Source organism: Hippoglossus stenolepis, chromosome 2 (genome assembly GCF_022539355.2).
Source record: "Hippoglossus stenolepis isolate QCI-W04-F060 chromosome 2, HSTE1.2, whole genome shotgun sequence".
NCBI classification, from domain to species: domain Eukaryota; kingdom Metazoa; phylum Chordata; class Actinopteri; order Pleuronectiformes; family Pleuronectidae; genus Hippoglossus; species Hippoglossus stenolepis.
In genome coordinates, this window is record NC_061484.1 from 31,475,722 (window position 1) to 31,498,487 (window position 22,766).

General features: G+C 42.4%; 3 protein-coding genes across 4 annotated transcripts in view; all 3 read left to right on the forward strand.

The window, feature by feature from the left end:
- Positions 1-2,018: 2,018 nt before the first annotated feature.
- rrp36 (ribosomal RNA processing 36) lies at positions 2,019-5,678 on the forward strand. Of its 2 annotated transcripts, none has more exons than XM_035181128.2 (8): positions 2,019-2,138; positions 3,081-3,417; positions 4,141-4,273; positions 4,362-4,428; positions 4,501-4,605; positions 4,695-4,772; positions 4,875-4,992; positions 5,102-5,678. In XM_035181128.2, exons 2-8 carry the CDS (start codon positions 3,099-3,101, stop codon positions 5,245-5,247), a joined length of 966 nt encoding a protein of 321 aa, XP_035037019.2. In that variant the 5' UTR covers positions 2,019-2,138; positions 3,081-3,098; the 3' UTR covers positions 5,248-5,678. The 2 variants fall into 2 exon arrangements, with proteins under 2 accessions (XP_035037019.2, XP_035037028.2); XM_035181137.2 differs by lacking the exon at positions 2,019-2,138 and adding an exon at positions 2,174-2,357.
- A 6,796-nt stretch (positions 5,679-12,474) lies between these two features.
- LOC118117875 (B-cell receptor CD22-like) overlaps positions 12,475-22,766 on the forward strand; it is a 620,655-nt gene continuing 610,363 nt past the window's right edge. The window contains exon 1 of the mRNA XM_047343506.1: positions 12,475-12,656. The gene's annotated coding sequence lies outside the window, so the exon portion shown is untranslated. The remainder of the gene's footprint in view (positions 12,657-22,766) is intronic.
- Positions 20,449-22,766, forward strand: part of LOC118115482 — a 3,130-nt gene continuing 812 nt past the window's right edge. Inside the window, exons 1-3 of the mRNA XM_035166656.2 lie at positions 20,449-20,601; positions 21,730-21,845; positions 22,081-22,766. The exon at positions 22,081-22,766 is cut by the window's right edge and continues 812 nt beyond it. Of these exons, the coding sequence (XP_035022547.2) occupies positions 21,730-21,845; positions 22,081-22,766 (802 nt within the window). The 5' untranslated portion in view covers positions 20,449-20,601. The remainder of the gene's footprint in view (positions 20,602-21,729; positions 21,846-22,080) is intronic.

The window sequence follows — 22,766 nt, forward strand, 5'->3', positions numbered from 1 at the left end:
ATGGGAGGGAAGGACACCTGAAGACATAACGCCTCCACTGGCCATCACCTCGGAATAAGAACATTGAGATGTTATCACTGAAGCGTCTAAAGAAGCTGTAACGAACATTTTAAACTGAGCGACTCTCTGGAGAATATTTACACTTTGATGCAGATCTGAACACGTTTCCATAAACTTCAATTCTATTCTTCTGTCCTTTAACTGACAGTGATTAGGTTTTACATGCTTTTACTCTGAAAGGGGGATTTAACCTTTTTCCCTTTAAACAAAGCTGACTTGACGTAGCTGTTCACCGGGATCTCCTAGCAACGAGAATAAACTCCTCCCCCTCCTCCGTTAGTGTGTGTACCTGTATTTCCCTCTTCGTGGGGACCAATTTGTCTTATAAACCCTACAGAGAGGGGACATTGAGGATTTAACCTGGTTGTTTCAGGAGCTACAGATTAGGCTGCGACCAACTGTTCCTTTCCAGTCCATCAGGTGGCGGTATTGCAGGCGCCTCTACAGGACACTATATAGACCACAGACTGTAATTAAAGATGGACGACTTGATGGCTCTTATAATGAATAATAATAATAAATAATTATAATGAAGCCAAAACTGATAGAATCATGTTCAGGTTAAAGCTCGTTGTGTATACTTATTTAATTTATTGAGCGATTATTATCATTTAAAAATGTATCTGTATGAACCATTAAAATATTAAGTATGATGCTTAGTCTATTAATAAATGTTATTTTAATGAATGGAATACTTAATGATGATGATCATTTCCATAAAACACAGACTCAGACACTTTTCTTTCAAATGAAATGCATTGGCTGTAATTCATCATGACGCTTATGGATCTGCAGCAGAAACAGGAAACAGGTGGTTTGTGGTTTAACCACCAACAGATGCTTCGGGTGCATTTTAGTCCCAAACATGAGAAATTATGTAAAATGTACCAAATATTAACAGAGAGTAGCTCATCATGTGGGTGAATGAATATTATATTTGATGAACAAACTTAGGAGCTAAAAGAAATCAACTAAATATATTGAGTTATTTCATATGGACAGTTTCGTTCAGACGTTTTAATATAATAAAAAAATAAAGTGTGAAGACATTAAACACTAATCGTCAAATAGTTTTTATTTATCAGTTGATTTCCAAAATTAATCAGCTAAATTTTTACTGCGACCCCACCATTGACCTTTGACCCTGCCCAGTTCTCCTCGATCTGTGGGGACCACACAATCTGCTGCAGAACTCCCCGTCCTCCTCGTCTCGCTTCTTCGAGAAGACACTTCTTTAAGAGGATGCTTCTATAAGGGGACGCTTCTTCCAGAGGACACTTCTTCAAGAGGACACTTCTTTAAGAGGACTCTTTTATAAGGGGACACTTCTATAAGGGGACGATTCTTCAAGAGGACACTTCTTTAAGAGGACACTTCTTTTGGAGGACTCTTTTATAAGGGGACACTTCTATAAGGGGACGATTCTTCAAGAGGACACTTCTTTAAGAGGATGCTTTTATAAGGGGACACTTCTATAAGGGGACGCTTCTTTAAGGGGACACCTCTATAAGGGGACACTTTTATAAGGGGACACTTCTATAAGGGGACGATTCTTCAAGAGGACACTTCTTTAAGAGGATGCTTTTATAAGGGGACACTTCTATAAGGGGACGCTTCTTTAAGGGGACACCTCTATAAGGGGACACTTCTCCAACAGGATGATTCTTCAAGACTGCTTGTGTTTGGACTCGTCTCATTATGTAGAAACAACGTGGGACCAATCAGACGCGTCCTGACCCCCTTATTTACTAGAGGAGATAAAAGCATATACTTGTATTACTGTGGTAATGGCTGGGTCTGACCAGCAGGGGGCAGCACTGTCTGCTCCACAGGGGAAGTGATTCTTTTATTAAATAAAACAGAGTAGAAAAGTATCCGCATGTAGGAATATAACAGAAAGATAATGAACCGGTGTCTTTACACAATTTAACGTCATCTCCTGGTTTCAACCCAAAACGTCGAAAAATCCGTTGACACTTTTATTTTGAAACCGGAAGTGGTGAGTGACGTCACTGCGGTGACACGTGTGTAATGGCTGCGTACAAACAGGACGTTTAACAGCTGCATCTTAAATTCAGGTAGATCCAGATGTTCCTCACTTTATATAAACAGTTGATGACCGGGTCTGTGACGCAACACACCTGGTTACCGTGGTTACCGGGGGTTTGATTCCTTGGCTCTGAGCGGACGTCACGTCAGACTGAGCAGAAAATCTGTCCATTTAAAGTTATTTGATTTACAGCGGAGAATTGTTGTTGAAGAAACGTAATAATACATCAGTGAAACTCTTGATCCAGGTCTGTACTTTAATTCGGCTGCTTAGTTATCGCGATGGAAAGTTTGTCTCGAGTAAACAACTTTGGTGAAACACCAGCGAGCCTCCGCCGATGCTAATGTTGTTAGCTTGTTAGCTGCAGCCACGAGAACCCACGAGTATAAAGAGCGATAAGCACATGAACGAGTGGATGTTCGGCCGCTGCGGCGAAGAGGAGGAAGTGGATGAAGAACCAGGGTCATGGGGATTCGTTTCAGACATGACACCACAACAGAAAGTGATCGTGTGGATTCAAAGTAGCTGCTGGTTGTTCATCGGGCAGAAGCTCAGACACGAACCCGTCAGACCAGAGCTTCAGAAACAGTTCGGCTCCTCTTCCATGAGTCAACTTACTCGAACTGGTTTCACACCGCAGGGGAACTTTTATCAAACATTTTCTATCAAGACAATCAAACATGGCGCTGCGATCTTCTTCTCTTACAGAGCTGCAGTCCTTCTCTGCTCTACTGATCTCAGTGCTGCCGCGTGTGGCGGGAAGCTTTATTGCAACAGTTCATCAGACAAACCCCTGATCCCCAGCACTGTTCTCTAGAAAGTCAAGTTGTAACGGGTTAGGTGTTTGGTGTTAGTTCTGGTTTCACGTTGTAATTTAGGGACTAAAGAATTTAGTCTGACATGCGTACGTCCTGTCGTCATCACCGACGTGGGCGGAGTCTACCTTTACTTGACCCTTTTTTTTCCACAGCTGAGACACAAAGACAAGATGAACGGGAAGCAGCAGCGGCGGTGGGAGGAGCCGGCGGACTCAAAGCAGACGAAGAAGATGAAGAGCGTTGATGATGATAATTCTGATGTGGAGAAGAACTTCACTCTGCTCACTGAGAGACGAGGAAGAGGAGAGACTGAGGAAGAACAGAGACACAACAGAGGAGAGGACGAGGAGGAATTCAGTGATGAGGGGAAGGAAGAAGAGTCTGGAGAAGAGGAGGAGTCTGACGGAGGTGAAGAAGATGAGGATGACGATGAAGAAGAACCAGATGATGGTGGCAGTAAAATCCAGACAAGAGAGGATATTAAAAAAGGTTAGTTTTTCAATGACTATATAAAGGCCATCAGTGACTGTATATAAAGATGATCAGTGACTGTATATAAAGATCATCAGTGACTGTATATAAAGATGATCAGTGACTGTATATAAAGACCATCAGTGACTGTATATAAAGATGATCAGTGACTGTATATAAAGACCATCAGTGAGACACATGTATATAAAGATGATCAGTGACTGTATATAAAGACCATCAGTGACTGTATATAAAGATGATCAGTGACTGTATATAAAGATGATCAGTGACTGTATATAAAGATGATCAGTGACTGTATATAAAGATGATCAGTGACTGTATATAAAGAGGATCAGTGACTGTATATAAAGAGATCAGTGACTGTATATAAAGATCAGTGACTGTATATAAAGATGATCAGTGACTGTATATAAAGAGGATCAGTGACTGTATATAAAGACCATCAGTGACTGTATATAAAGATGATCAGTGACTGTATATAAAGAGGATCAGTGACTGTATATAAAGAGGATCAGTGACTGTATATAAAGATGATCAGTGACTGTATATAAAGACCATCAGTGACTGTATATAAAGAGGATCAGTGACTGTATATAAAGACCATCAGTGACTGTATATAAAGAGGATCAGTGAGTGTATATAAAGTTTGGACGACACGTCTACACGTATACATTCTGCTGCCATCTTGTGACTGAATGGAACTTTACACTCTTCCCTCAGAATTGTCCAACATGTCGTTTGAAGACGTCATGAAGCTGCAGAACAAAGTCGGAACCAAAGTTTACAACGAGGTCACTTATGGCAACAGCAAGAAACCCAAGAGCGGCAAGAAGAAACGACTGAACAAGAACAGGTGACCCGTCTCTGAAGACTCTGTAAGATCTCTCTGCTCTTCAACGCTTTACGAGTTGTTCATGTAGTTTTTATGTGTGTGATTTCAGACCGATGGAGATTTCAGCCAAGAAACCGGCGCCGTTTCTCCGTCGGGTTGTCGCCATCAGGAAACCGGTGAGTGGAGGAAGTCTGTGGAGCTGAGTCTGTGTTTTCAAAAGCTCATTTTAAACGATTGTGTCTCTTCAGACGCTGAGAGATCCTCGATTTGACGACTTGTCGGGAGAATACAAGCCGGAGATCTTTGAGAAGACGTACAAATTCATTGACAACATCAAACAGAGAGAGAAAGAGGTGAGGAACAAACAAAGTTCTTCAGTTTGAGTTGAACGGTTGTTGACGCCATTGGACTGAAGATGAACCTTCATGGTGTTTTTCCGCAGGTCGTCCAGAAGCAGCTGAAGAGGAAGAAGATGAGTAATGAGAAGAAGGAGAAACTTCAGTTCCTCCTGAAGAGGATGGTGAGTCTCACAGCATCCGTCTGCTCCCGTTCACACCTGCTGCCATCAAATCAGAATAATAGAAGAGAGAGTTTAAATGTGTGTGTGACCTTTGACCCGCAGGAGAACCAGGAGCGGGCGAGGAAGAGCCGAGAGCAGCAGAGAGAGAGAGAGTTGCAGTTCAAGAGGCAGCAGAGAGAGCGAGCCAATCAGGGAGCTCAACCCTTCTTCCTGAAGAAATGTAATTAATTTTTTTTAAATCACTTATTTGAATATTTGTCTTGTCACATTTTGAGACTTGATGTTTTTACTCTCAAACTAAACTCGCCTCTTCTGGGTTTTTTTCTCAGCGGAGAAGAAGAAGCTGCAGCTGGCGGAGAAATACCAGGAGCTGAAGAAGAGTGGGAAACTGCAGAACTTCCTGAGTAAGAAGAGGAAGAGGAACGCTGGGAAAGATCGCAGGAAGCTGCCGCCGCACAACGCCAAGACTTCGTGAAAAAACCTGTGAGCGTCTGTCGGCTGCAGCCTGTAATGGCTCATTTCTGCCTGCAGGGGCACCTGTAGTTTCAACGACTGTGGTGTCAACAAACTTTAGTTTGACAAAATCATTTCAGCTGTTTTCAGACATGAAGAGTTTTTCACAGATGAAGAAGAAGCAGTGTGGAAACTCCACTCCCGCCGGGTTCGGACAAAGATTTAGAAAATGTATTCGGGACATGCACAAGCCTGAAAATATCGGGCTCGGATATACGGTGTACGCTCCTCTTCTTCATCCTGAGATATTTGTGTTCCTCCAGTTTCACGTCCGTCACGTGTTAGAAACCTCGTCAACACGTCCACTCGCTCACTGGGAAGCTTCCACACATTGTCCTGCTGTTTGTTTTTTATCAAACTCATCAAGAATAAACTTTAACGCTCAGTGTTAAATGGTCTTCTATTTAAAACTCTGTGGTGCGTTCAGTGATGCTCCGACATCTCAACGTTTATGAGAAAGTTCATCATGTTCACTGTCAGAAAATGAAACTTTGCAAAAACATGAAATGGATCCTGTAAAGAAAGAAAGATAGTCCTTAAAAACACCAGAATGACTTGGACCAATCCTGTCGGTTAAAGTCTGACTGAATCTAAAAACTCAGTTCTTGACAAAAGATGTTTTGTCCTTTTGTTACAAGAAGTGAATTGAATGATAAGTTTAGTTTCTGTATTTTATTTCAATAAAAGCACTTACAGTATATTTTAAAGCGCTGTGGTGCAGTGAACAGTAGAGGGAGCTGCAGGACAAATACTGAAGCTGTTCAACATAACTGATTCAGGATCAATGGGAAACGATCAGAGATCAATAACTTTATAACACAAATCAATGTGTCCAGTAATGAAAAGTAACTAATGTAAATGGAATACTGAGGTACTTTACTCCAGTATTTCTGGTTCCTGATACTTTGTAAGTTTCAAAGAGCGAAATGATGTGATTTTTATTTGAATATAATATCAAATCAATCAATCAAAGTTTATTTGCCCTCACAATACGTTTCATTGTAATCATAGTCCACGGTCAGCTGCCACCTCGATCGTGGTCCACCACCATGATACAGGATCCACCATTACGATCATGATCTCTGATTCTCGATCCACCATCATAATCCACGATGTGGATCTGTGGACGATAAGGCAAAGGGACTCCGGGGAAGAAGTGAAGTCAGTAACGTGTATTGATGAGATATTAATATCTTAGATGTGATAAGGATGGAGAAGAGGAAGGAGAAGCTGGGAAGGCATCGGCTCAGGCTGCCTGGAGGTCTGGTGTGGAAGAAAGGAGGACTCAAATACCTCGGAGTCTTCCTGGGAGATGAGACCCACATTGGTAAAAATTGGGACAATGTCCTTCAGAAGGTTAAAGGTCGATTGATAAAATGGAAGTGGCTGTTGCCCAAGATGTCGTATAGAGGCCGGACACTAATAGCAACCTGGTCTCATCTACCCTGTGGCACCGGCTGGCCTGTGTCGATCCTCCACCTTCTCTCCTGGCAGAGGTACAACGGGTTTTAATAGATTTCTTTTGGGGCAGGATGCACTGGATCCCACAGAGTGTCCTTTTCCTTCCTAAGGAGGAGGGGGGGCAGGGCCTGGTCCATCTGGGCAGCAGGGGCGCTGCCTTCCGCCTCCAGTTCATCCAGAGATTGCTGACCGGGCCAAGGGACGCTCTGTGGAGACCTCTGTCCCGGTGCATCCTGCAACACTCTAACAGCCTGGGTCTGGATTTTAGTTTTTAATGAACGACAACAAGATAGTCTCACCATCTCTTCCTGGTTTTTACAAGAGTTAAAGTTTGGAACCTGTTAAAAAAAGAGCGAAGGCAACAGGGGGCCTCCCTGCACTGGCTGCTGCAGGAGCCTGTCCTGTACGGGACCGTTTTAGATCCCCCCCGCTGGGCACAAGGCACCCTGTCCAGAGTGCTGCAGGCTGCGGGGGTCTCCACGCTGGGCCAGGTGGTGGAGCTAGCCGGGCCTGGACTGGAAGACCCCACAGGGCTGGCCAACAAACTGGGGATTAAACCAGAAAGAACGATGGAGAGGGTACTTGACCACTGGAGGAGAAGACTGGCAGATCAGGACATCTTGCTTTGAAACTCTTTTAAAGATGGTTCCACTTCCCCCAATGTGGAGGACCCTTTCCCCGCCACTTTCCTGGCCCTGGATGTAAACGACTGTTCTGGACCTCTGGTGCAGCCGGCTCGCCCGGTCTCCCTGGAGGGAGCTTCCGGAAAAACTCTCTATAGAACAATAAACACTTAACATTAAAAAACTGAATGGACGGACCGACACTCCTTGGAGGAGCTATTTTGGTGGAGCCCAAGAAACCGGACCTCAGTGGAGGTCGTTGTATAAACCTCCACTGAGTAAGAGACACGGGGACCTCCAGTGGAGGTTGATCCACGGCATCATGGCGCTGAACGCCTTTGTCTCCATAATCAAGGACACAGTGGAAGACAATGTCCATTTTGTAGTGTAAAGGAAACAACCTTTCACTGTTTTTATGAGTGTCACCGTCTCTCTGATCTGTTTCTGTTTTCACAAGTTGTTTTTACCAGTTTTAAAGAGGTTTTCAACAAGCAGGTTTTTATTTATGGTTTTAAAGGGCTAAGAAGTCGGTGTCCATAACCAGGAAGAGGAAGGTAGAGCAGAACGTCCACATTGAGTCGGTCCCTGTCGGTGTCAACATGATTAGATCCAGACTGGTGGTTGTAGTCTTTATAAAGCAGCAGGTGACCTGGACTCAATGATCTGTGGTGTTTCCAAGATGTTTTATGTTCTGTGACAAGTCGAGAACTCGTTTGTGCTGATTATCTGGTGGGATTCTTTTATTTATTTATGGCTAAATGTGTAATTTAAAAGAATTTATTAGGTGTTTCAATCACTACACTTATTGAGGTTAAAAACTGTGGGTGTGAGTGGTTTATTCTGCCCTTCACAGAACAAGACGTGAAGAAGAGGGGGACGATTCATCTGCAGTGTACAGCACAGTCACCAAACACTGAAGAAACACAACATGAATCTGTTGTTTATGGATTTTACAGCCTCATGGAACCAGAAGAAATAAAACATATAGACATGTGCAGTGTTTGTAAAGGTTTGTTTTCTTTCTTGATGGGTTGGTTAACCCAGATTACAAATTCTCTCACTTCTCACTTTGGAAGCCACGAAAGGTAAAGGTAAGAAAGTTGTTCTTCTTCTCCCATAATAGAAAATATTTCCCAGGCTCAACCAGGTGTAGAGTTAGCCTCAGGTTAGGCTAACGCTAACCGTAATGTATGCTACTGTCAAAATGTTACAAATAACAATAAGATTAACTGCTAAATATTATAAATTGTAATTAGTTGTAACTAATATTAGAACAGATAAAAGATTTTATATCAATCAATGGGAGTGACCAATAATCATTTTCTGGAGGGGGGTTTCAACAACAATATTTTGGATAATGTAAGTACACAAGTCAACAAATATATAGGTCTTGTCCTATTTATAAATCTAATGAAGAATTGTTCCATAATAATATTTAAAGGACTATTGAGGTCGTCAGCTGAGAATCATGAAGCACTTGACATAAAAACTAGGTCAATAAGTTTATTGCTAATAATGTTTCTGGACGATTAAAGTACAGTCAGTACATTTTGAAGATTTAACAGGAGATTGTTGCAGAAGTGACACCCGCTCATCCAGGAACACAAAAAAGCTTCATGTTATATATTCACGTTTCCATGGTGACATGTCGAACTTTGATGTTTCACCATGAAACAGGAAATTGTTTTAACTCAAATTTACAACGTCTAATCTTCCTCGAGGGGGGGCAGGCCTGTTCAACGCTGCTTACAGCTTCAGTTGAGGAGGATTCAGGTTTGGTGTGAACAGCCACTAAAGTCGTTTCTAACACTCTGTTACATGAAGAAATTCACAGTTTGTACAAACCACAGTTTAATCTTCCCCCTTCGGGCTCAGCATGCATGTAAGTGTAAAGAGGAAGGAAGGGGGTTTAACAGTTTAAATTTATCTTTATCTTTCAGAATCTGTCTTTATTCTCAGACTCTTCTGTGTTGGAGGTAGACGTGTCTGTGATGTGACTGAGTTTCATCTTGTGCACATTATTTACCTGTGGACGTTTTTATTGTTTGAAGTCACAGACGAGAGCAGCAGCTACTATGAGTGTAACTGCAGCAGCCAGTGGATTTGTTGTCCTTCTTCTCACTGTGACAGGTACTGTACGTCTACATTCATGTTTCACTCTATTTTACACTCGGACTTCTGATTCACCTGAAGTGAGTTTGAGAAAGAAAGTAAAAATATAAATGAACCATTCATTCATTTTCAGATCACCACCTGTAAAGTGATGCAGAAAGAAAATATATGAAGGAATTATCATCAGTATTATTTTGTATCTTTGTTTAGAAGTTTCTATCGTCTAGAGCTCAAAGTATTACAGAGGCTGAAACATATTATTATTATTATTATTATTATTATTATTATTATTATTGTTATTATTATTATTATTGTTATCATCATAACTGAGTTCCTCTCCTCGATGCAGGAATTGTCATCAGTGTGTGGAGTCATCAGTTGAAATGCTATGGAATGCTACTCATGGAAATGTGTTTCTTTTCTACAGAAAGTAAAAAGTAAACTAAGTGTTCTCTGGTGTCGTTATGAATCTGATTCTCTGTGTTACAGTGGTACAGTGTGAGAGTGGCTGGGATGTGAGTTACACTTCTACTGAGATCTGTGCCGTCAGAGGATCAACAGTGGACATTACCTGTACCTACACATACCCATCCACATTTAATAACCATGATACTACAGTTCAGGAAACTTTCTGGTTCATTCAAGAGAGTAATGGGATTCACGTTGATCTAAGGACTGATCCGGAGTATTCAGGTCGTGTGGAGTATCTCTGTGGAAACAACAAGTGCATTCTGAGAATCTCTAACCTGAGAGAGAGCGACTCAGCTGTGTACAAGTTCAGGTTCACAACTAACCAACCTACTGGGAGTTTAACTGGTTCAGCTGGAGTCACTCTGTCTGTCAAAGGTAACATTTACATCTGAACATTCATTCATTTATTTCCTACATCTTGTTTGGTTCACTTGAGTGTGTCTGTGCACTTTTATATTCATGTGTGTGTCGTCAGTTTGAATGAAATGAATTCCTTATTCTCACACACAGATTTGCATGTGCAGGTGAGCACATCAATGAAGGGTGACTCTTCTATCTGGGCAGAGCTCAGCTGTCAGAGCAGTTGTCGTCTTCCTGATCCTCTGAACTACGTCTGGTACAAGAATCAACAGAAGATGAAGGAAGGAGCATCTTATTCAGATGATTTTTATCCTGAAGACAGAGTTTCCTGTGCTGTTAAAGGACACGAGGATTTCCGCTCTCCATCAATCTGTGAGTTTAATCTACAGTATTTCACTAACAGCACCATCTGCTGGAGGATTTGAGATGATGCATTGTACCATAACTTCATGTTTTTTTAAATACTTTTTTCTGCATGGGCACATTGAACTCTTGGGATACTACTGTCAGTACTGACAAACTAGTGTAGTACTAGTACTAGTACTCTGCTTGTGTAAATAAAGATGGAAGACATGACTGCTCCCCACAAGTGAAGCCAAAGCATTGTGATCGCCCCCTGGTGGCTGGCTGCAGTATAGAACATACATGCTGTCTCCTCCATGTTAGTGGGAAGGACATGGACCAATCTAAAAAGTCAAATACATTTTTCTCAAAGATGGTTTGTGTCATTTTCTCAAGTTTCTCATAAGTTTGGTTTTAATTAGTTATTTGATGAAATGAAAATTTGATTAAACTTCATAGATTGACAGCTGAGGCTGACTCAGGATTGGTCGAGCTCATGTATGGGCGGGACCTTGATACTGTGGCTCCATCTCCAGATCACTACTGTGCAGACTGTGGTTCCAAATGTGAAAGATGGCAGCGTTGGTATCCAGGATATTTTGGCTTCATTTCTGGAGAGTGGGAGGAAGTGGAGACGTGTCGTCCATCTTTGGTCGACTCTGCATAAAAGACACAGATCATTTCCTCCATATTGGCCAGTTTGCTCCTTTATAAGAGCAACTTCTACAAGGTCCCTCATGTTCCTCACCTCCAACAGTGTGTTTCTCCCTCACTCTGAAGTCTAAAGGGAACTTCCCTGGGTTTTTTGTGAACTGAAAGTTTCCTCATCTTGGCATCGTCATCATCTTAAAATGAAAACCTGCCGACTGGTGATTCACCAGAGAAAATACATGGAGTTAGTTTTATAAATGTATAAGTTTATCTTCTGATTCTCTGATGTGCTCTGTGTTACAGTGGTAAGGAGTCAGAATGGCTGGGATGTGAGTTGCACTTCTACTGAGATCTGTGCCTTCAGAGGATCAACAGTGGACATTAGCTGTACCTACACATACCCATCCATGTTGAATTACCATGTTACTACAGTTCAGGAAACTTTCTGGTTCATTCAAGAGAGTAATGGGATTCACGTTGATCTGAGTACTGATCCGGAGTATTCAGGTCGTGTGGACTATCTCTGTGGAAACAACAAGTGCACTCTGAGAATCTCTAACCTGAGAGAGAGCGACTCAGCTGTGTACAAGTTCAGGTTCACAACAAACCAACCTACTGGGAGTTTTACTGGTTCAGCTGGAGTCACTCTGTCTGTCACAGGTAACATTTACATTAGAGTCAGTTTGAAATGTTAGTGTGTATGTTGAAATAAAATAACATGTTTGTTCACAGACCCTCAGCTCCAGGTACATGTGAGGAGATCAACAGCCAATCCATATTCTACCTGGACAGAGCTGACCTGTCACAGCAGGTGTCAGCTCCCTGATCATCTTTCCTACGTTTGGTACAATAACAATAAACCTGTTGGACGAAAAAAATACTTTCACCTCCAACACGTTAATGCTGAAGACAGCTATCACTGTGCTATAGAAGGACATGAGCGTTTCACTTCTCCTACTTTGGGTGAGTTTACTCCTCCTCATGAAGCTACAATAATGTGGAAATAATTTAAATTTAAACTTTAACAAATAATACAGACAGTGTTTTGATTGTATTCTCATCCTGTGTGTTAATATAGACTATCCTTCAGATGCTCCAAAGGTTCCCTCTGTGTCAGTGAGTCCCTCTGGTGAGATCATGGAGGGCAGCTCAGTGACTCTGACCTGCAGCAGTGATGCTAACCCAGCAGCTATCTACACCTGGTACAAGGAGGACGAGGACTCACCAAAAGCATCAGGACAAATCTTCACCATCACTAATATCACAGCTGAACATGCTGGAAATTATCAGTGTGAGGTCCAGAACACACGAGGACGTAGTAAGGCCACCTTACATCTGACTGTTGGAGCAGGTGATTTTAGCTCTCTGACTTTTACAGCCTACACCCCCCCCCCTCCTTTTCATTGCACCAGAACCTTAAACCATCAATACTCAGGATTTCCAGATGTGTCACAGCTGTATATCAAGCCCATCATATTGCACATGAACAATACTGACTGACCAACAGCATCACCTGGCAAACTGAGTCATCAGTCTAACCACACTGCTAATGTCTCCTGTCTGTTGTCCAGGGAAGTCAGTGATGATCATGAATATCCTCAGGCTGACTCTGGTGGTCGTGCTGGTTCCAGTGCTGGTCTGGACTCTGTGGACGAGGTAAAACAATACAAATCCATCAGTTCACCCTCTGCTCTTTTACTGTCTTCTTCAAATGTCTTCAAACACTAGTTTCAGTGTTATGAAGTTCATTTTGTCAAATGTTGTGTTTGTTGTGGTTTTCGATCCAGGATGAAGAAAACTCTGAGCTTGAAATCAGAAGCGAATGAAGCTGTGGAGATGATAGAGGTGAGAGACAGTGAGGCCAAAAGAATGACTCCATATCACTGTTTTCATCTCACAATGTCAGAGAAAGAGATAAAACATTTCTTGGATCAGCTACTTTGTCTGAATCTGCCCCAAAATGTAAAAGGTTCTTTCCATTGACCGTATATTAAAATGGACGTAGACTCTGGGTCTAGAAAGTGAAGTGAATGATCCACTTAGAGTCAAACAGACCATAAAGCACCGCAGGCATTGGGGCATGGATACCGGGTGATTGACAGCTAGTACTGGGTGCAGGTCGCAGGTTTAGGTGGGCGGGCTGTGTCCTTGGGCCCTGAGTCAGGCTCCACCCCCTCTCCTCCAAATATGGTTACTTCTGGTTTCAAAAAACCAAGATGGCGCTGGACAACATGTCAAAAATGGAGGATTCAAAATGGCAGCTCACAAACCAATGGGTGACGTCACGTTGACACTTCTTTCTTGGCCCATGTCCCATCCTTCCACCAAGTTTTGTGGAAATCAGTTTATCAGTTTTTGTGTAATCCTGCTGATGAACAAACGAATGGACAGGGGGCGCAACAACCTTCAAACTATTTTGAATGAACTGTGATTATATGCAGGTTTCATGAATAAAGTCCAGTGAGGCTTAATATTTTCTCATCTCTCCCCCATCAGTCACACAACTGTCCTGAGTATGGCAGCGTCTCTGCAGCACAGACAGAAGACACAGAGGAGCAGGAAGACCTGGTGTGAAGCCTCAGGTCAGAGCCACTGTGACAAACACAACCAAGATGGACGACTTCAGAGTACATCCGTACAAGAGATTTTACAGAAACCATAGTGTGTAGTTAATAAATACAGGAAATCTGTCCAAGCAACAAAATATCTGAGTGCAAGCGCAGAGTTTGAGCACAAGCAGAGCAAATCTAAGCACCAGCAGGAGCTGTGTGAGTGCAAGCGCAGGGTTTTGAGTAAAAACACCACGAAATCTGAACGTGCAAGTCCAGCTCTCAAACTAAAAGACCACGCTTTTGAATAAAGAGGAAAACACCCGTACATTTCCTTTCTACTCATGGTTTCCTGTTTTCTTTTCTCCTCAGGTGCACTGTGATTGGTTGAAAGTTGTGAGAGGGAACAGGAAGTATCTCTCTTTCCATCCCCGGTTGCAGCAGCAGCAGTTTGTACAGCATGACCTTTAGAGCAAGAGTATTGTTGTGTTGTTTCTTTTCTTTTTCTTTTCTGATGGGTCCAGTCGTCCAGTTTCCGCAGCTTTATTTCTGTGAGCTTTAGTTCTGATGTTGGTTTAGGTTGAAGGAAGATTCTCAGGTCCTACGACCCTTTGTGGGTTGGTGTGTTGGGGTTTCCTTCTTTTGTCCATTTTGCCGGCCTGTTGTTGAAGTTGTTGTCTTTTCTGCAATAAATAGATTTTCTTTTTGCTGTTACCCTCTGAACTATGTTGGACGTCTTGGTGATGAGCCTTTGAGGCTGTGGTAACACCACGTGACTCATCTCGTGTCTTATACATGATATTAATGTGGTTATTACATGGATAATGAATTATTATGTATTGTGATTTAATGATTCTTTCTTAAATAAAATGTTTTTGGTCTTTTGTTTTCACTCCTTATCTATTTGTTTGTTTGTTTTTCATCAGAATTACACCAGAAAACTAAAAACTGATTTTTCCTCAAACTCATTGAATTTGGGCATGAACCCTGATAAAGGGGCGGAGCCAGGAGCCTGTTTGCATCACTTTCTTTATAATTGTGAGACTGATGAAAACAGTCAGGATTATTTAGAGGACTGGTTTCTATGAGTGATTGAACTCTGGTGCAGCTCGATTGAATTGATGGAGGCTGGCATGTGCACACATAGACACCAAAGGGGGCTTGAGCCACTGCCCTTTTCCTTCCTCCAGAGAAAGTGCCCTTTTTTAAAGACATGAATATTATATTCCTGTTTGCGCACAGCTTCCCTGTCAAACAAATATATTGAAATATAATAAAAACTCTAAATATCAGGTGGTGAGATTAGACTAGTCTCTGTAAACCAGCACCTCGGACACGGAGGCCACACCCCCCAGGTGTTTCCAAGCGCCGGCCCCCCACCTGACCTGCTGGACATGCTGTACAGCAGGGGTGTCAAACTCAAATACACAGTGGGCCGAAATTAAAAAATTGCTACAAGTCAAGGGCCAGACGGGTTCAACGTTTATTGAAAACTTATTGAAAGAACCTTAGTGCACATATTGAACCTGGAACTAACAAGGCCTATAGAGTATTGCCTATAAAACAACATTAATTATGAAATAAATGAAATAAAAATAATAAATAATAAAATCAGTTTCATTAATTGCTTATGGCTCTATCTGCAGTTTTTCCAGAGTAATTTCAAGTGAAAACATTTTCTACAGGCAAACAACAGCCAAAAATAATTTACTTCAAAGAAAAATCAAATGTCCTGTAGTAGCAAGAGAAAAAAAATGCAAAAATGAAACTGCATTAAAAACTGAGAATGCGTCAAAGCACCGTTTGCTGCTCTGTGATGCTCACTGGTCTGAGCCAGACACTTGGTGTCTCATCTTGGATACAAGTTCATCAATGTCTGGGGTCAGGCTCTGAGCTGAGGAAATCCTCAGGATTGAGTGAAGGTGCTCATCAGTAAGACGAGTCCTGTGTGAAGTTTTGTTTATCTTCATCAAAGAGAACAGTTGTTCGCACAAGTATGTGCTGCCAAACATAGAGAGCGTTTGAGCAGCCTGGGAGCGCAGCTGGGGCATTGTGTCGGGGATGAAACGTGGAAACTCTGCAGCGCCCACAGACTCACATTTTGCCTTCAGTGTGTCACTACATTGGAGCTCAATCAGCTCCATTTGGAGGTTTGATGGTGCGTTTTCCACGTCAGCTGCAAATGGATTACTGAGCAGTTCAAACCTGCTTTTTTGGGCTTCAAAATCGGCAAATCGCCGTGTGAAGTCAGCACCAAGTATGCCGGGTTTTTCAGCAAACTGTGTATTTGGGAAGGCAGCGACCTGCTCTTTCATTGTTTGGCAGTGCGGGAAATGGCTCAAGTTTTCCTGCAGCATCTGCGTCTCCCACAGGCGCAGCTTGGTTTTAAAAGCCCTCACTGTAGCGTACATGTCAGTGATGACACGGCCCCGCCCCTGAAGCTGCAGGTTGAGCGCATTCAGGTGGCTCGTGATGTCACACAGAAACGCCACTTCACACAGAAACGTTTTATTTCGGAGCTCTGTTGTGCCTTTCCCTTTGCTTTCCATGAACTCACAGATCTCCTCACGCAACTGGAAAAATCTTTCCAGCACCTTTCCCTGGCTTAGCCATCGCACCTCTGTGTGATAGGGCAAGTCACCATATTCTGTACTTAACTCCTCCAGAAAAGACTTGAACTGGCGGTGATTTAAACCTTTGGCTCTGATAAAGTTAACCGCTAATGTTATGATGCTCATCACATGTTCCATTTTCAAGGCTTTGCCACACAACGACTCCTGGTGTATGATGCAGTGATAAGCTGTCAACTCACTTGTGACGTTTTCCTCCTTCATCTTTTCTCGGATCCTCCCCACCAATCCACTCTTTTGACCGCACATCGCAGGCGCTCCATCTGTTGTCAGTCCCACAAGTTCCACGGCAGCCCCATTTTATCTACACATCTGGACACCTCTTCAAAGAGATCCTTCCCCGTAGTTCTGCCATGCATTGTGTGTAATCCCAAAAACTCTTCTGTTACGCACAGGCTTGAGTCCACTCCACGGATGAAAATTGACAGCTGGGCAGTATCAGAAGTGTCGGTGCTCTCATCCGCAGCAAGGGAGTATGCGATGAAATCTTTTCCCTTTCCCACAAGCTGTTGTTGGAGATTGGCAGCAAGGTGACGCACACGGTCAGCAACGGTGTTTCGGCTTAGGCTCACATTTAAAAATGCTTGCCTTTTTTCTGGGCACAAGGCGTCTGTGTGTGTGTGTGTGTGCGTGTGTGTCTGTGTGTGTGTGTGTGTGTCTGTGTGTGTGTGTGTGTGTGTCTGTGCGTGTGTGTGTGTGTGTGCGTATGTGTGTGTGTGTGTCTGCGTGTGCGTGTGTGTGTGTTTTATACTGATTTGAATTTGTTTTGAAAAGTGATTTTATTTGAGGTTTGCTGTAACGGGGAAAGGTTTACAGGGCTTTTGTCTCCTCTGTTTCTGATCAGTTTGGTTTTCATCAGTTATTTGATGATATAAGAACGGGCTGAGACGTGATGATTGACAGCTGACCCTGACTCCTGCGCCTGTATCCTGGATGTTCTCAGTTCCAACGTCCGCCCTGAAGAACTCGTCCGTCAGTGAGGCCTCAGGTTTGTCCTGCTGGGACATCGTGGACTTGATGCACAGTTTCCGTAAGACTTTTCAAAAGGGAATTACCCAGAGTTCACAGCGTTGAGGCGTGGGAGAACCAACCAGGAAGGAGCAACCAACTCCGACGTTGACTTGACGAAAGTATAAACCTGCAGCTCGACTCAAAGCTGGAATCTAAGCATCACTTTCTGACTCTTTATTTTCTAAACTAACTTCTTTCTTCCACGGCTCATGTTTTAACCAGAAAACGTCAAAGTGAATGTTTGTGCTGTGAACACGTCTCTGCTCTGGTTCTCACAGCAGAAGTGTCGAGGTTCCTTCTCCTTTTCTTTATCTCCATCTTCAATCTGCACATCAGAGCGTTCATCGTGTTGAAACCGTCGTCTCACTCTGACGTGCAGATCCTCGATGGAGACAGAAGAAAGGGGAAGCTTTGATCGATCTGTTTACCACAGAAACAGGACTTTTGTCTCCTCTGTTTGTAATTTAATTTTATTGCATTTTTACTGTGTATGAAAATGGTCGTCCTCTGTGCCAGTTTTGTACTTTATGAACGAGGCAAAAGAAAACGTTGCCTTGATTCTTCTGTGGTTTCATTATCCAGAAATTAAGTTTACCTGTAAATTAAGAGAACCACAAGAAACTTGATTCTGTAAAGAATCCTCTCTAGTCATTGCCTGAAGCTGTGACGGTTCTGTACGAAGCTGGGACTCACGGGAGACAAAAAATAAAGTTCAAAATTAAACTTTACTTTGACAATCCAGAGGTCATACACGGGGAGGCAGTCAGAGAAGCAACCAAGTCCATTCAGGGAAAAGGCACAAAATCCAAAGTCCGTAATCCAGGCAGAGTCCAAAACCAGGCAAACACACGGAACTTCAGGCTCGAGGGCACAGGAAGGAGACGCTGACAGTCTGACAGGGGGAGCTTAATTACAAACAAGGTACAGGTATGTGGGGAAACCTACAGGAAGTAAAACTAGACACAAGAACTGGGACATCAAAATAAAACAGGAAGTGAATACAAATAAAAACAGACAGAACAGATTATCACAGAAGGTGTATATGAAAACTATATAAATAAATACATAATATCTTTATATATATATATGAGTATATAAAAGCGGTGCTTTATGTGACTGTGGTTGAAATAAAGCCGCCATGTTGGACCAGCTGGAGCTTTTATTTTCTTTACTGAAGTACATTCCATAATCTATTGTTTATTTTGGCTTCTTCTGCTGTGTTCTGATTCTCCTGATTTTATTTTAATAGAGAATAAATTAATAAAACGGTTTTAATAAGAAGAATTGTGACCTGAAACTCGTCTGGAGCTGTGAGGCTTTTTCTTTCCTGTGTTGAAGTGGATTCTTTCAGGTTGGTTTCTGCAGCGGAGACGAACAGGAAGAGAAATGATCGTAAGACCTGAGAGTGTAAGTAACGTTTGAATTGTTTTCTGACACTTTGACGTGATGTCGGCTCCCGATAGTGAAGCCCAGGTTGGGAAACAGAGTTTTGAGAAGCAAACAAATGAACTTTACTGACCGACAGGCTCCGTCTGTTTAAGCTGTGAGTTTAACCACATGAACATTCTGACATCATCACATGACAATGACATGAGGTCTACTCTGTTCACCATTAGCATGTTAGCTGTGTAGCTAACAAATGAGGAATTCAATTTATTACCTTATTTAGAATTTTACTACGGTTCATTGATTGTAAATAGATGAATTTAGATAATAGATACATGTGTAAAGATGGACATGACAGCTGATCGCCCCCTGGTGGCCAGCTGCAGTGTAGGTAAAACCCTCCTCCATGTTAGCAGATGGGACATGGAACTAAAAAGAAATCAAAGTAGCTGTTTAATAAATGTTTGTAAAGATGTTTCTGTCATTTCAGGTCGTTCTTATCTCACTGATGTTTGTTCAAGTGTTTCTGATCAGTTTGGTTTTCATCAGTTATTTGATGATATAAGAACGGGCTGAGACGTGATGATTGACAGCTGACACTGACTCCTGCGCCTGTATCCTGGATGTTCTCAGTTCCAACGTCCGCCCTGAAGAACTCGTCCGTCAGTGAGGCCTCAGGTTTGTCCTGCTGGGACATCGTGGACTTGATGCACAGTTTCCGTAAGACTTTGCAAAAGGGAATTACCCAGAGTTCACAGCGTTGAGGCGTGGGAGAACCAACCTGGAAGGAGCAACCAACTCCGACGTTGACTTGACGAAAGTATAAACCTGCAGCTCGACTCAAAGCTGGAATCTAAGCATCACTTTCTGACTCTTTATTTCCTAAACTAACTTCTTTCTTCCACGGCTCATGTTTTAACCAGAAAACGTCAAAGTGAATGTTTGTGCTGTGAACACGTCTCTGCTCTGGTTCTCACAGCAGAAGTGTCGAGGTTCCTTCTCCTTTTCTTTATCTCCATCTTCAATCTGCACATCAGAGCGTTCATCGTGTTGAAACCGTCGTCTCACTCTGACGTGCAGATCCTCGATGGAGACAGAAGAAAGGGGAAGCTTTGATCGATCTGTTTACCACAGAAACATAATTCTCAGCATTCAGATTTTAACTTGGTCCAAAACTGGTTTCAACAGACTTGTTTTTCTTTTCCTTCTCATGTTCTCATCACTTCAGCAAAGTCGATTTGTTTCAATTTGATTGACCTGAAACCGATTTGACTATAAAAGAACATTTGGTTTTCTCAGTTGCTTCTGTCATTAATGAACTGTTCATTTCAGCTCCAGGGTTAATTCTTCTAATTGATTCAGTAATGGGACGAGGCCCCTCAGTGCTCAGCTGCTCTCCTTCCTTCTCTCGCTCATCTTGTAAATACCTTTGTATCTGAAATCGTTCACAGCTTCATGAAGTGACAACACAAAACAAGAGACGTGTGAAAGACAAGAAAAGACCTCCCATAGTATCTGAAGTTCCTGATTTCAAACTGCTAAATGTTTGTGATCTTCTTCCTTATTTGTGAGGAATATGTTCAAATAAGGTCACAGCACCGATCTGAGGGCGACTCCTGGTCGAGGTATAACAATCTTCTCTCCTTCTGACATCGTTCACTGACTCGTCCGTCTGAAGAGAACTCAACAGCAACGTCTGACAGCTTCTCCAACAAAGGAGGTAAATACACTTCAGCTCATTTCACTCTAAAGGAACCTTCAGTTATATTGAGCCTTGAGTGGCGTCTCTTATCTGACACATTGTCAAAGGTTTGATTTTGATGAATGTTTTTTCAGAAGCCAGGTCTGAAGTATGGAAGCAAAGAGCAGCCAAAGCTACAATTACTATGAACTGTATTTATTCTATACAGCCCTGATCCCACGATGTTTGGGGCTGATGCCGATATTAGGGAGTAAAAAAAACTGAGGTTTGATTATTTATTTTTTACAGTTTAACAATTAACTTTAAATAACTAAATAAAAAGAAAACACATATACAACCAAATATATAGAACTTGAATTAAGAAAAACCCTTTCAGATAAGATGCTTATTGATTATTGTGTAAAATACGTTTTCATATCGGCGACATAAAGGAGGAATACGTCTGAAGACTCTTATTGGCTAATGGGTGAATGGGTGGAGCTGCAGTTGTAGTCAGAGATCGTCCATCTTACTCTGATGTGGAGAAACCATTGAGCTATTCCAGTTCCATACATTGTATATACAAACTGTACGTACTGTATTATTCTCTATAACACACTTTCTTTATAACAAGACAAATCTATAGTTTCACACAAACCACAATTAGGTTTTGAGATTTTGATCTGTGTTCAGATACCATGTTAATAAACCTGATCTGAGTTCAGATACCATGTTAATAAACCTGATCTGGGTTCAGATACCATGTTAATAAACCTGATCTGAGTTCAGATACCATGTTAATAAACCTGATCTGGGTTCAGATACCATGTTAATAAACCTGATCTGTGTTCAGATACCATGTTAATAAACCTGATCTGGTGGGTATAACCTGACGCAATCTGTTAATAAACCTGATCAGAGTTCAGATACCATGTTAATAAACCTGATCTGGGTTCAGATACCATGTTAATAAACCTGATCTGGGTTCAGATACCATGTTAATAAACCTGATCTGGGTTCAGATACCATGTTAATAAACCTGATCTGTGTTCAGATACCATGTTAATAAACCTGATCTGGGTTCAGATACCATTCAGGTTCAGATACCATGTTAATAAACCTGATCTGGGTTCAGATACCATGTTAATAAACCTGATCTGGGTTCAGATGGCCGCCCGGAGCCGGATCACGGTTCTGCTGCTGCTCTTCCTCCTGTCGACTGAACACAGTTTTGCTGTGGACCAGAACAAACTGGCCTCGCTGGTAAACGAACTCTTGAGCAAGTGAGTCAACTTCTGAATCCTGACCTGACGATGTTTACATGGACAATGATGTTTATGACCTGTAGTACAGGCAGTCACCAGGGGGCGATAAAGAGCTTCAGCATGGGGGCTGACATGTCGTCCATCTTTATTTACAGGCGATGGTCATTGCTGGGACACGACCTACAGGTCACTGTGTTGTGTACATGGTAACGTACATGTTTAACCTGTTGACCTCATTTCACCCTTTTTGCAGGTACCGTTTTAATGGTATGTTCAGTCTGGCCGTGAGTATCCCGCTGAACCAGAACCAGGACCAGGACAAGAACCAGAACCAGGACGCTGACCGAATCATCCAGGAAGTCCTCAATAGTGACCCTGCTGACGACGTGAAGAACAAGATCAACAAGGGTGAAGTGTACGTTGGCAGCAGGATGGTTGCAGCCACGAATCTGACGGGGGAAAATGGTGCTGATCATGCAGAGTCACGCGTTGTGGACAACTGGGACCAGTTGGTCAACAATCCTCAATTCAATGATCACGATTTGTTGCTTTTCTATGTTTTTGCCTCCCCATGTGTTGAAAAATGTTATGGACACAGGGAAAACATCCTTAGCAGGATAAACAACATTCGGCGTTGGAAAAGTTACGCAGTTGTGTTTTCTAAAATATTCAAGCCCAGAAATATTCTGGAGAACACAGACAAAGAGCGCATTGAAGCCCTTAAGGAACTCGCAACGTACAAGGGTGGACGAGGTCCAATTGGTCTAGAAAACATCTTCCGCTGTGACAGAAAAACAAACAAACCGAGGCAGTGCGTCAGCTGCTCAAATAACGATCAGGTTGTTGACGAATGTGTGTCAGACGATCCGCCCTCTGCTAACATGAAGTCAGGTACAGGTTGGGGCAGCAATAAACAACGAGTAAGAAGGGACATCAGTT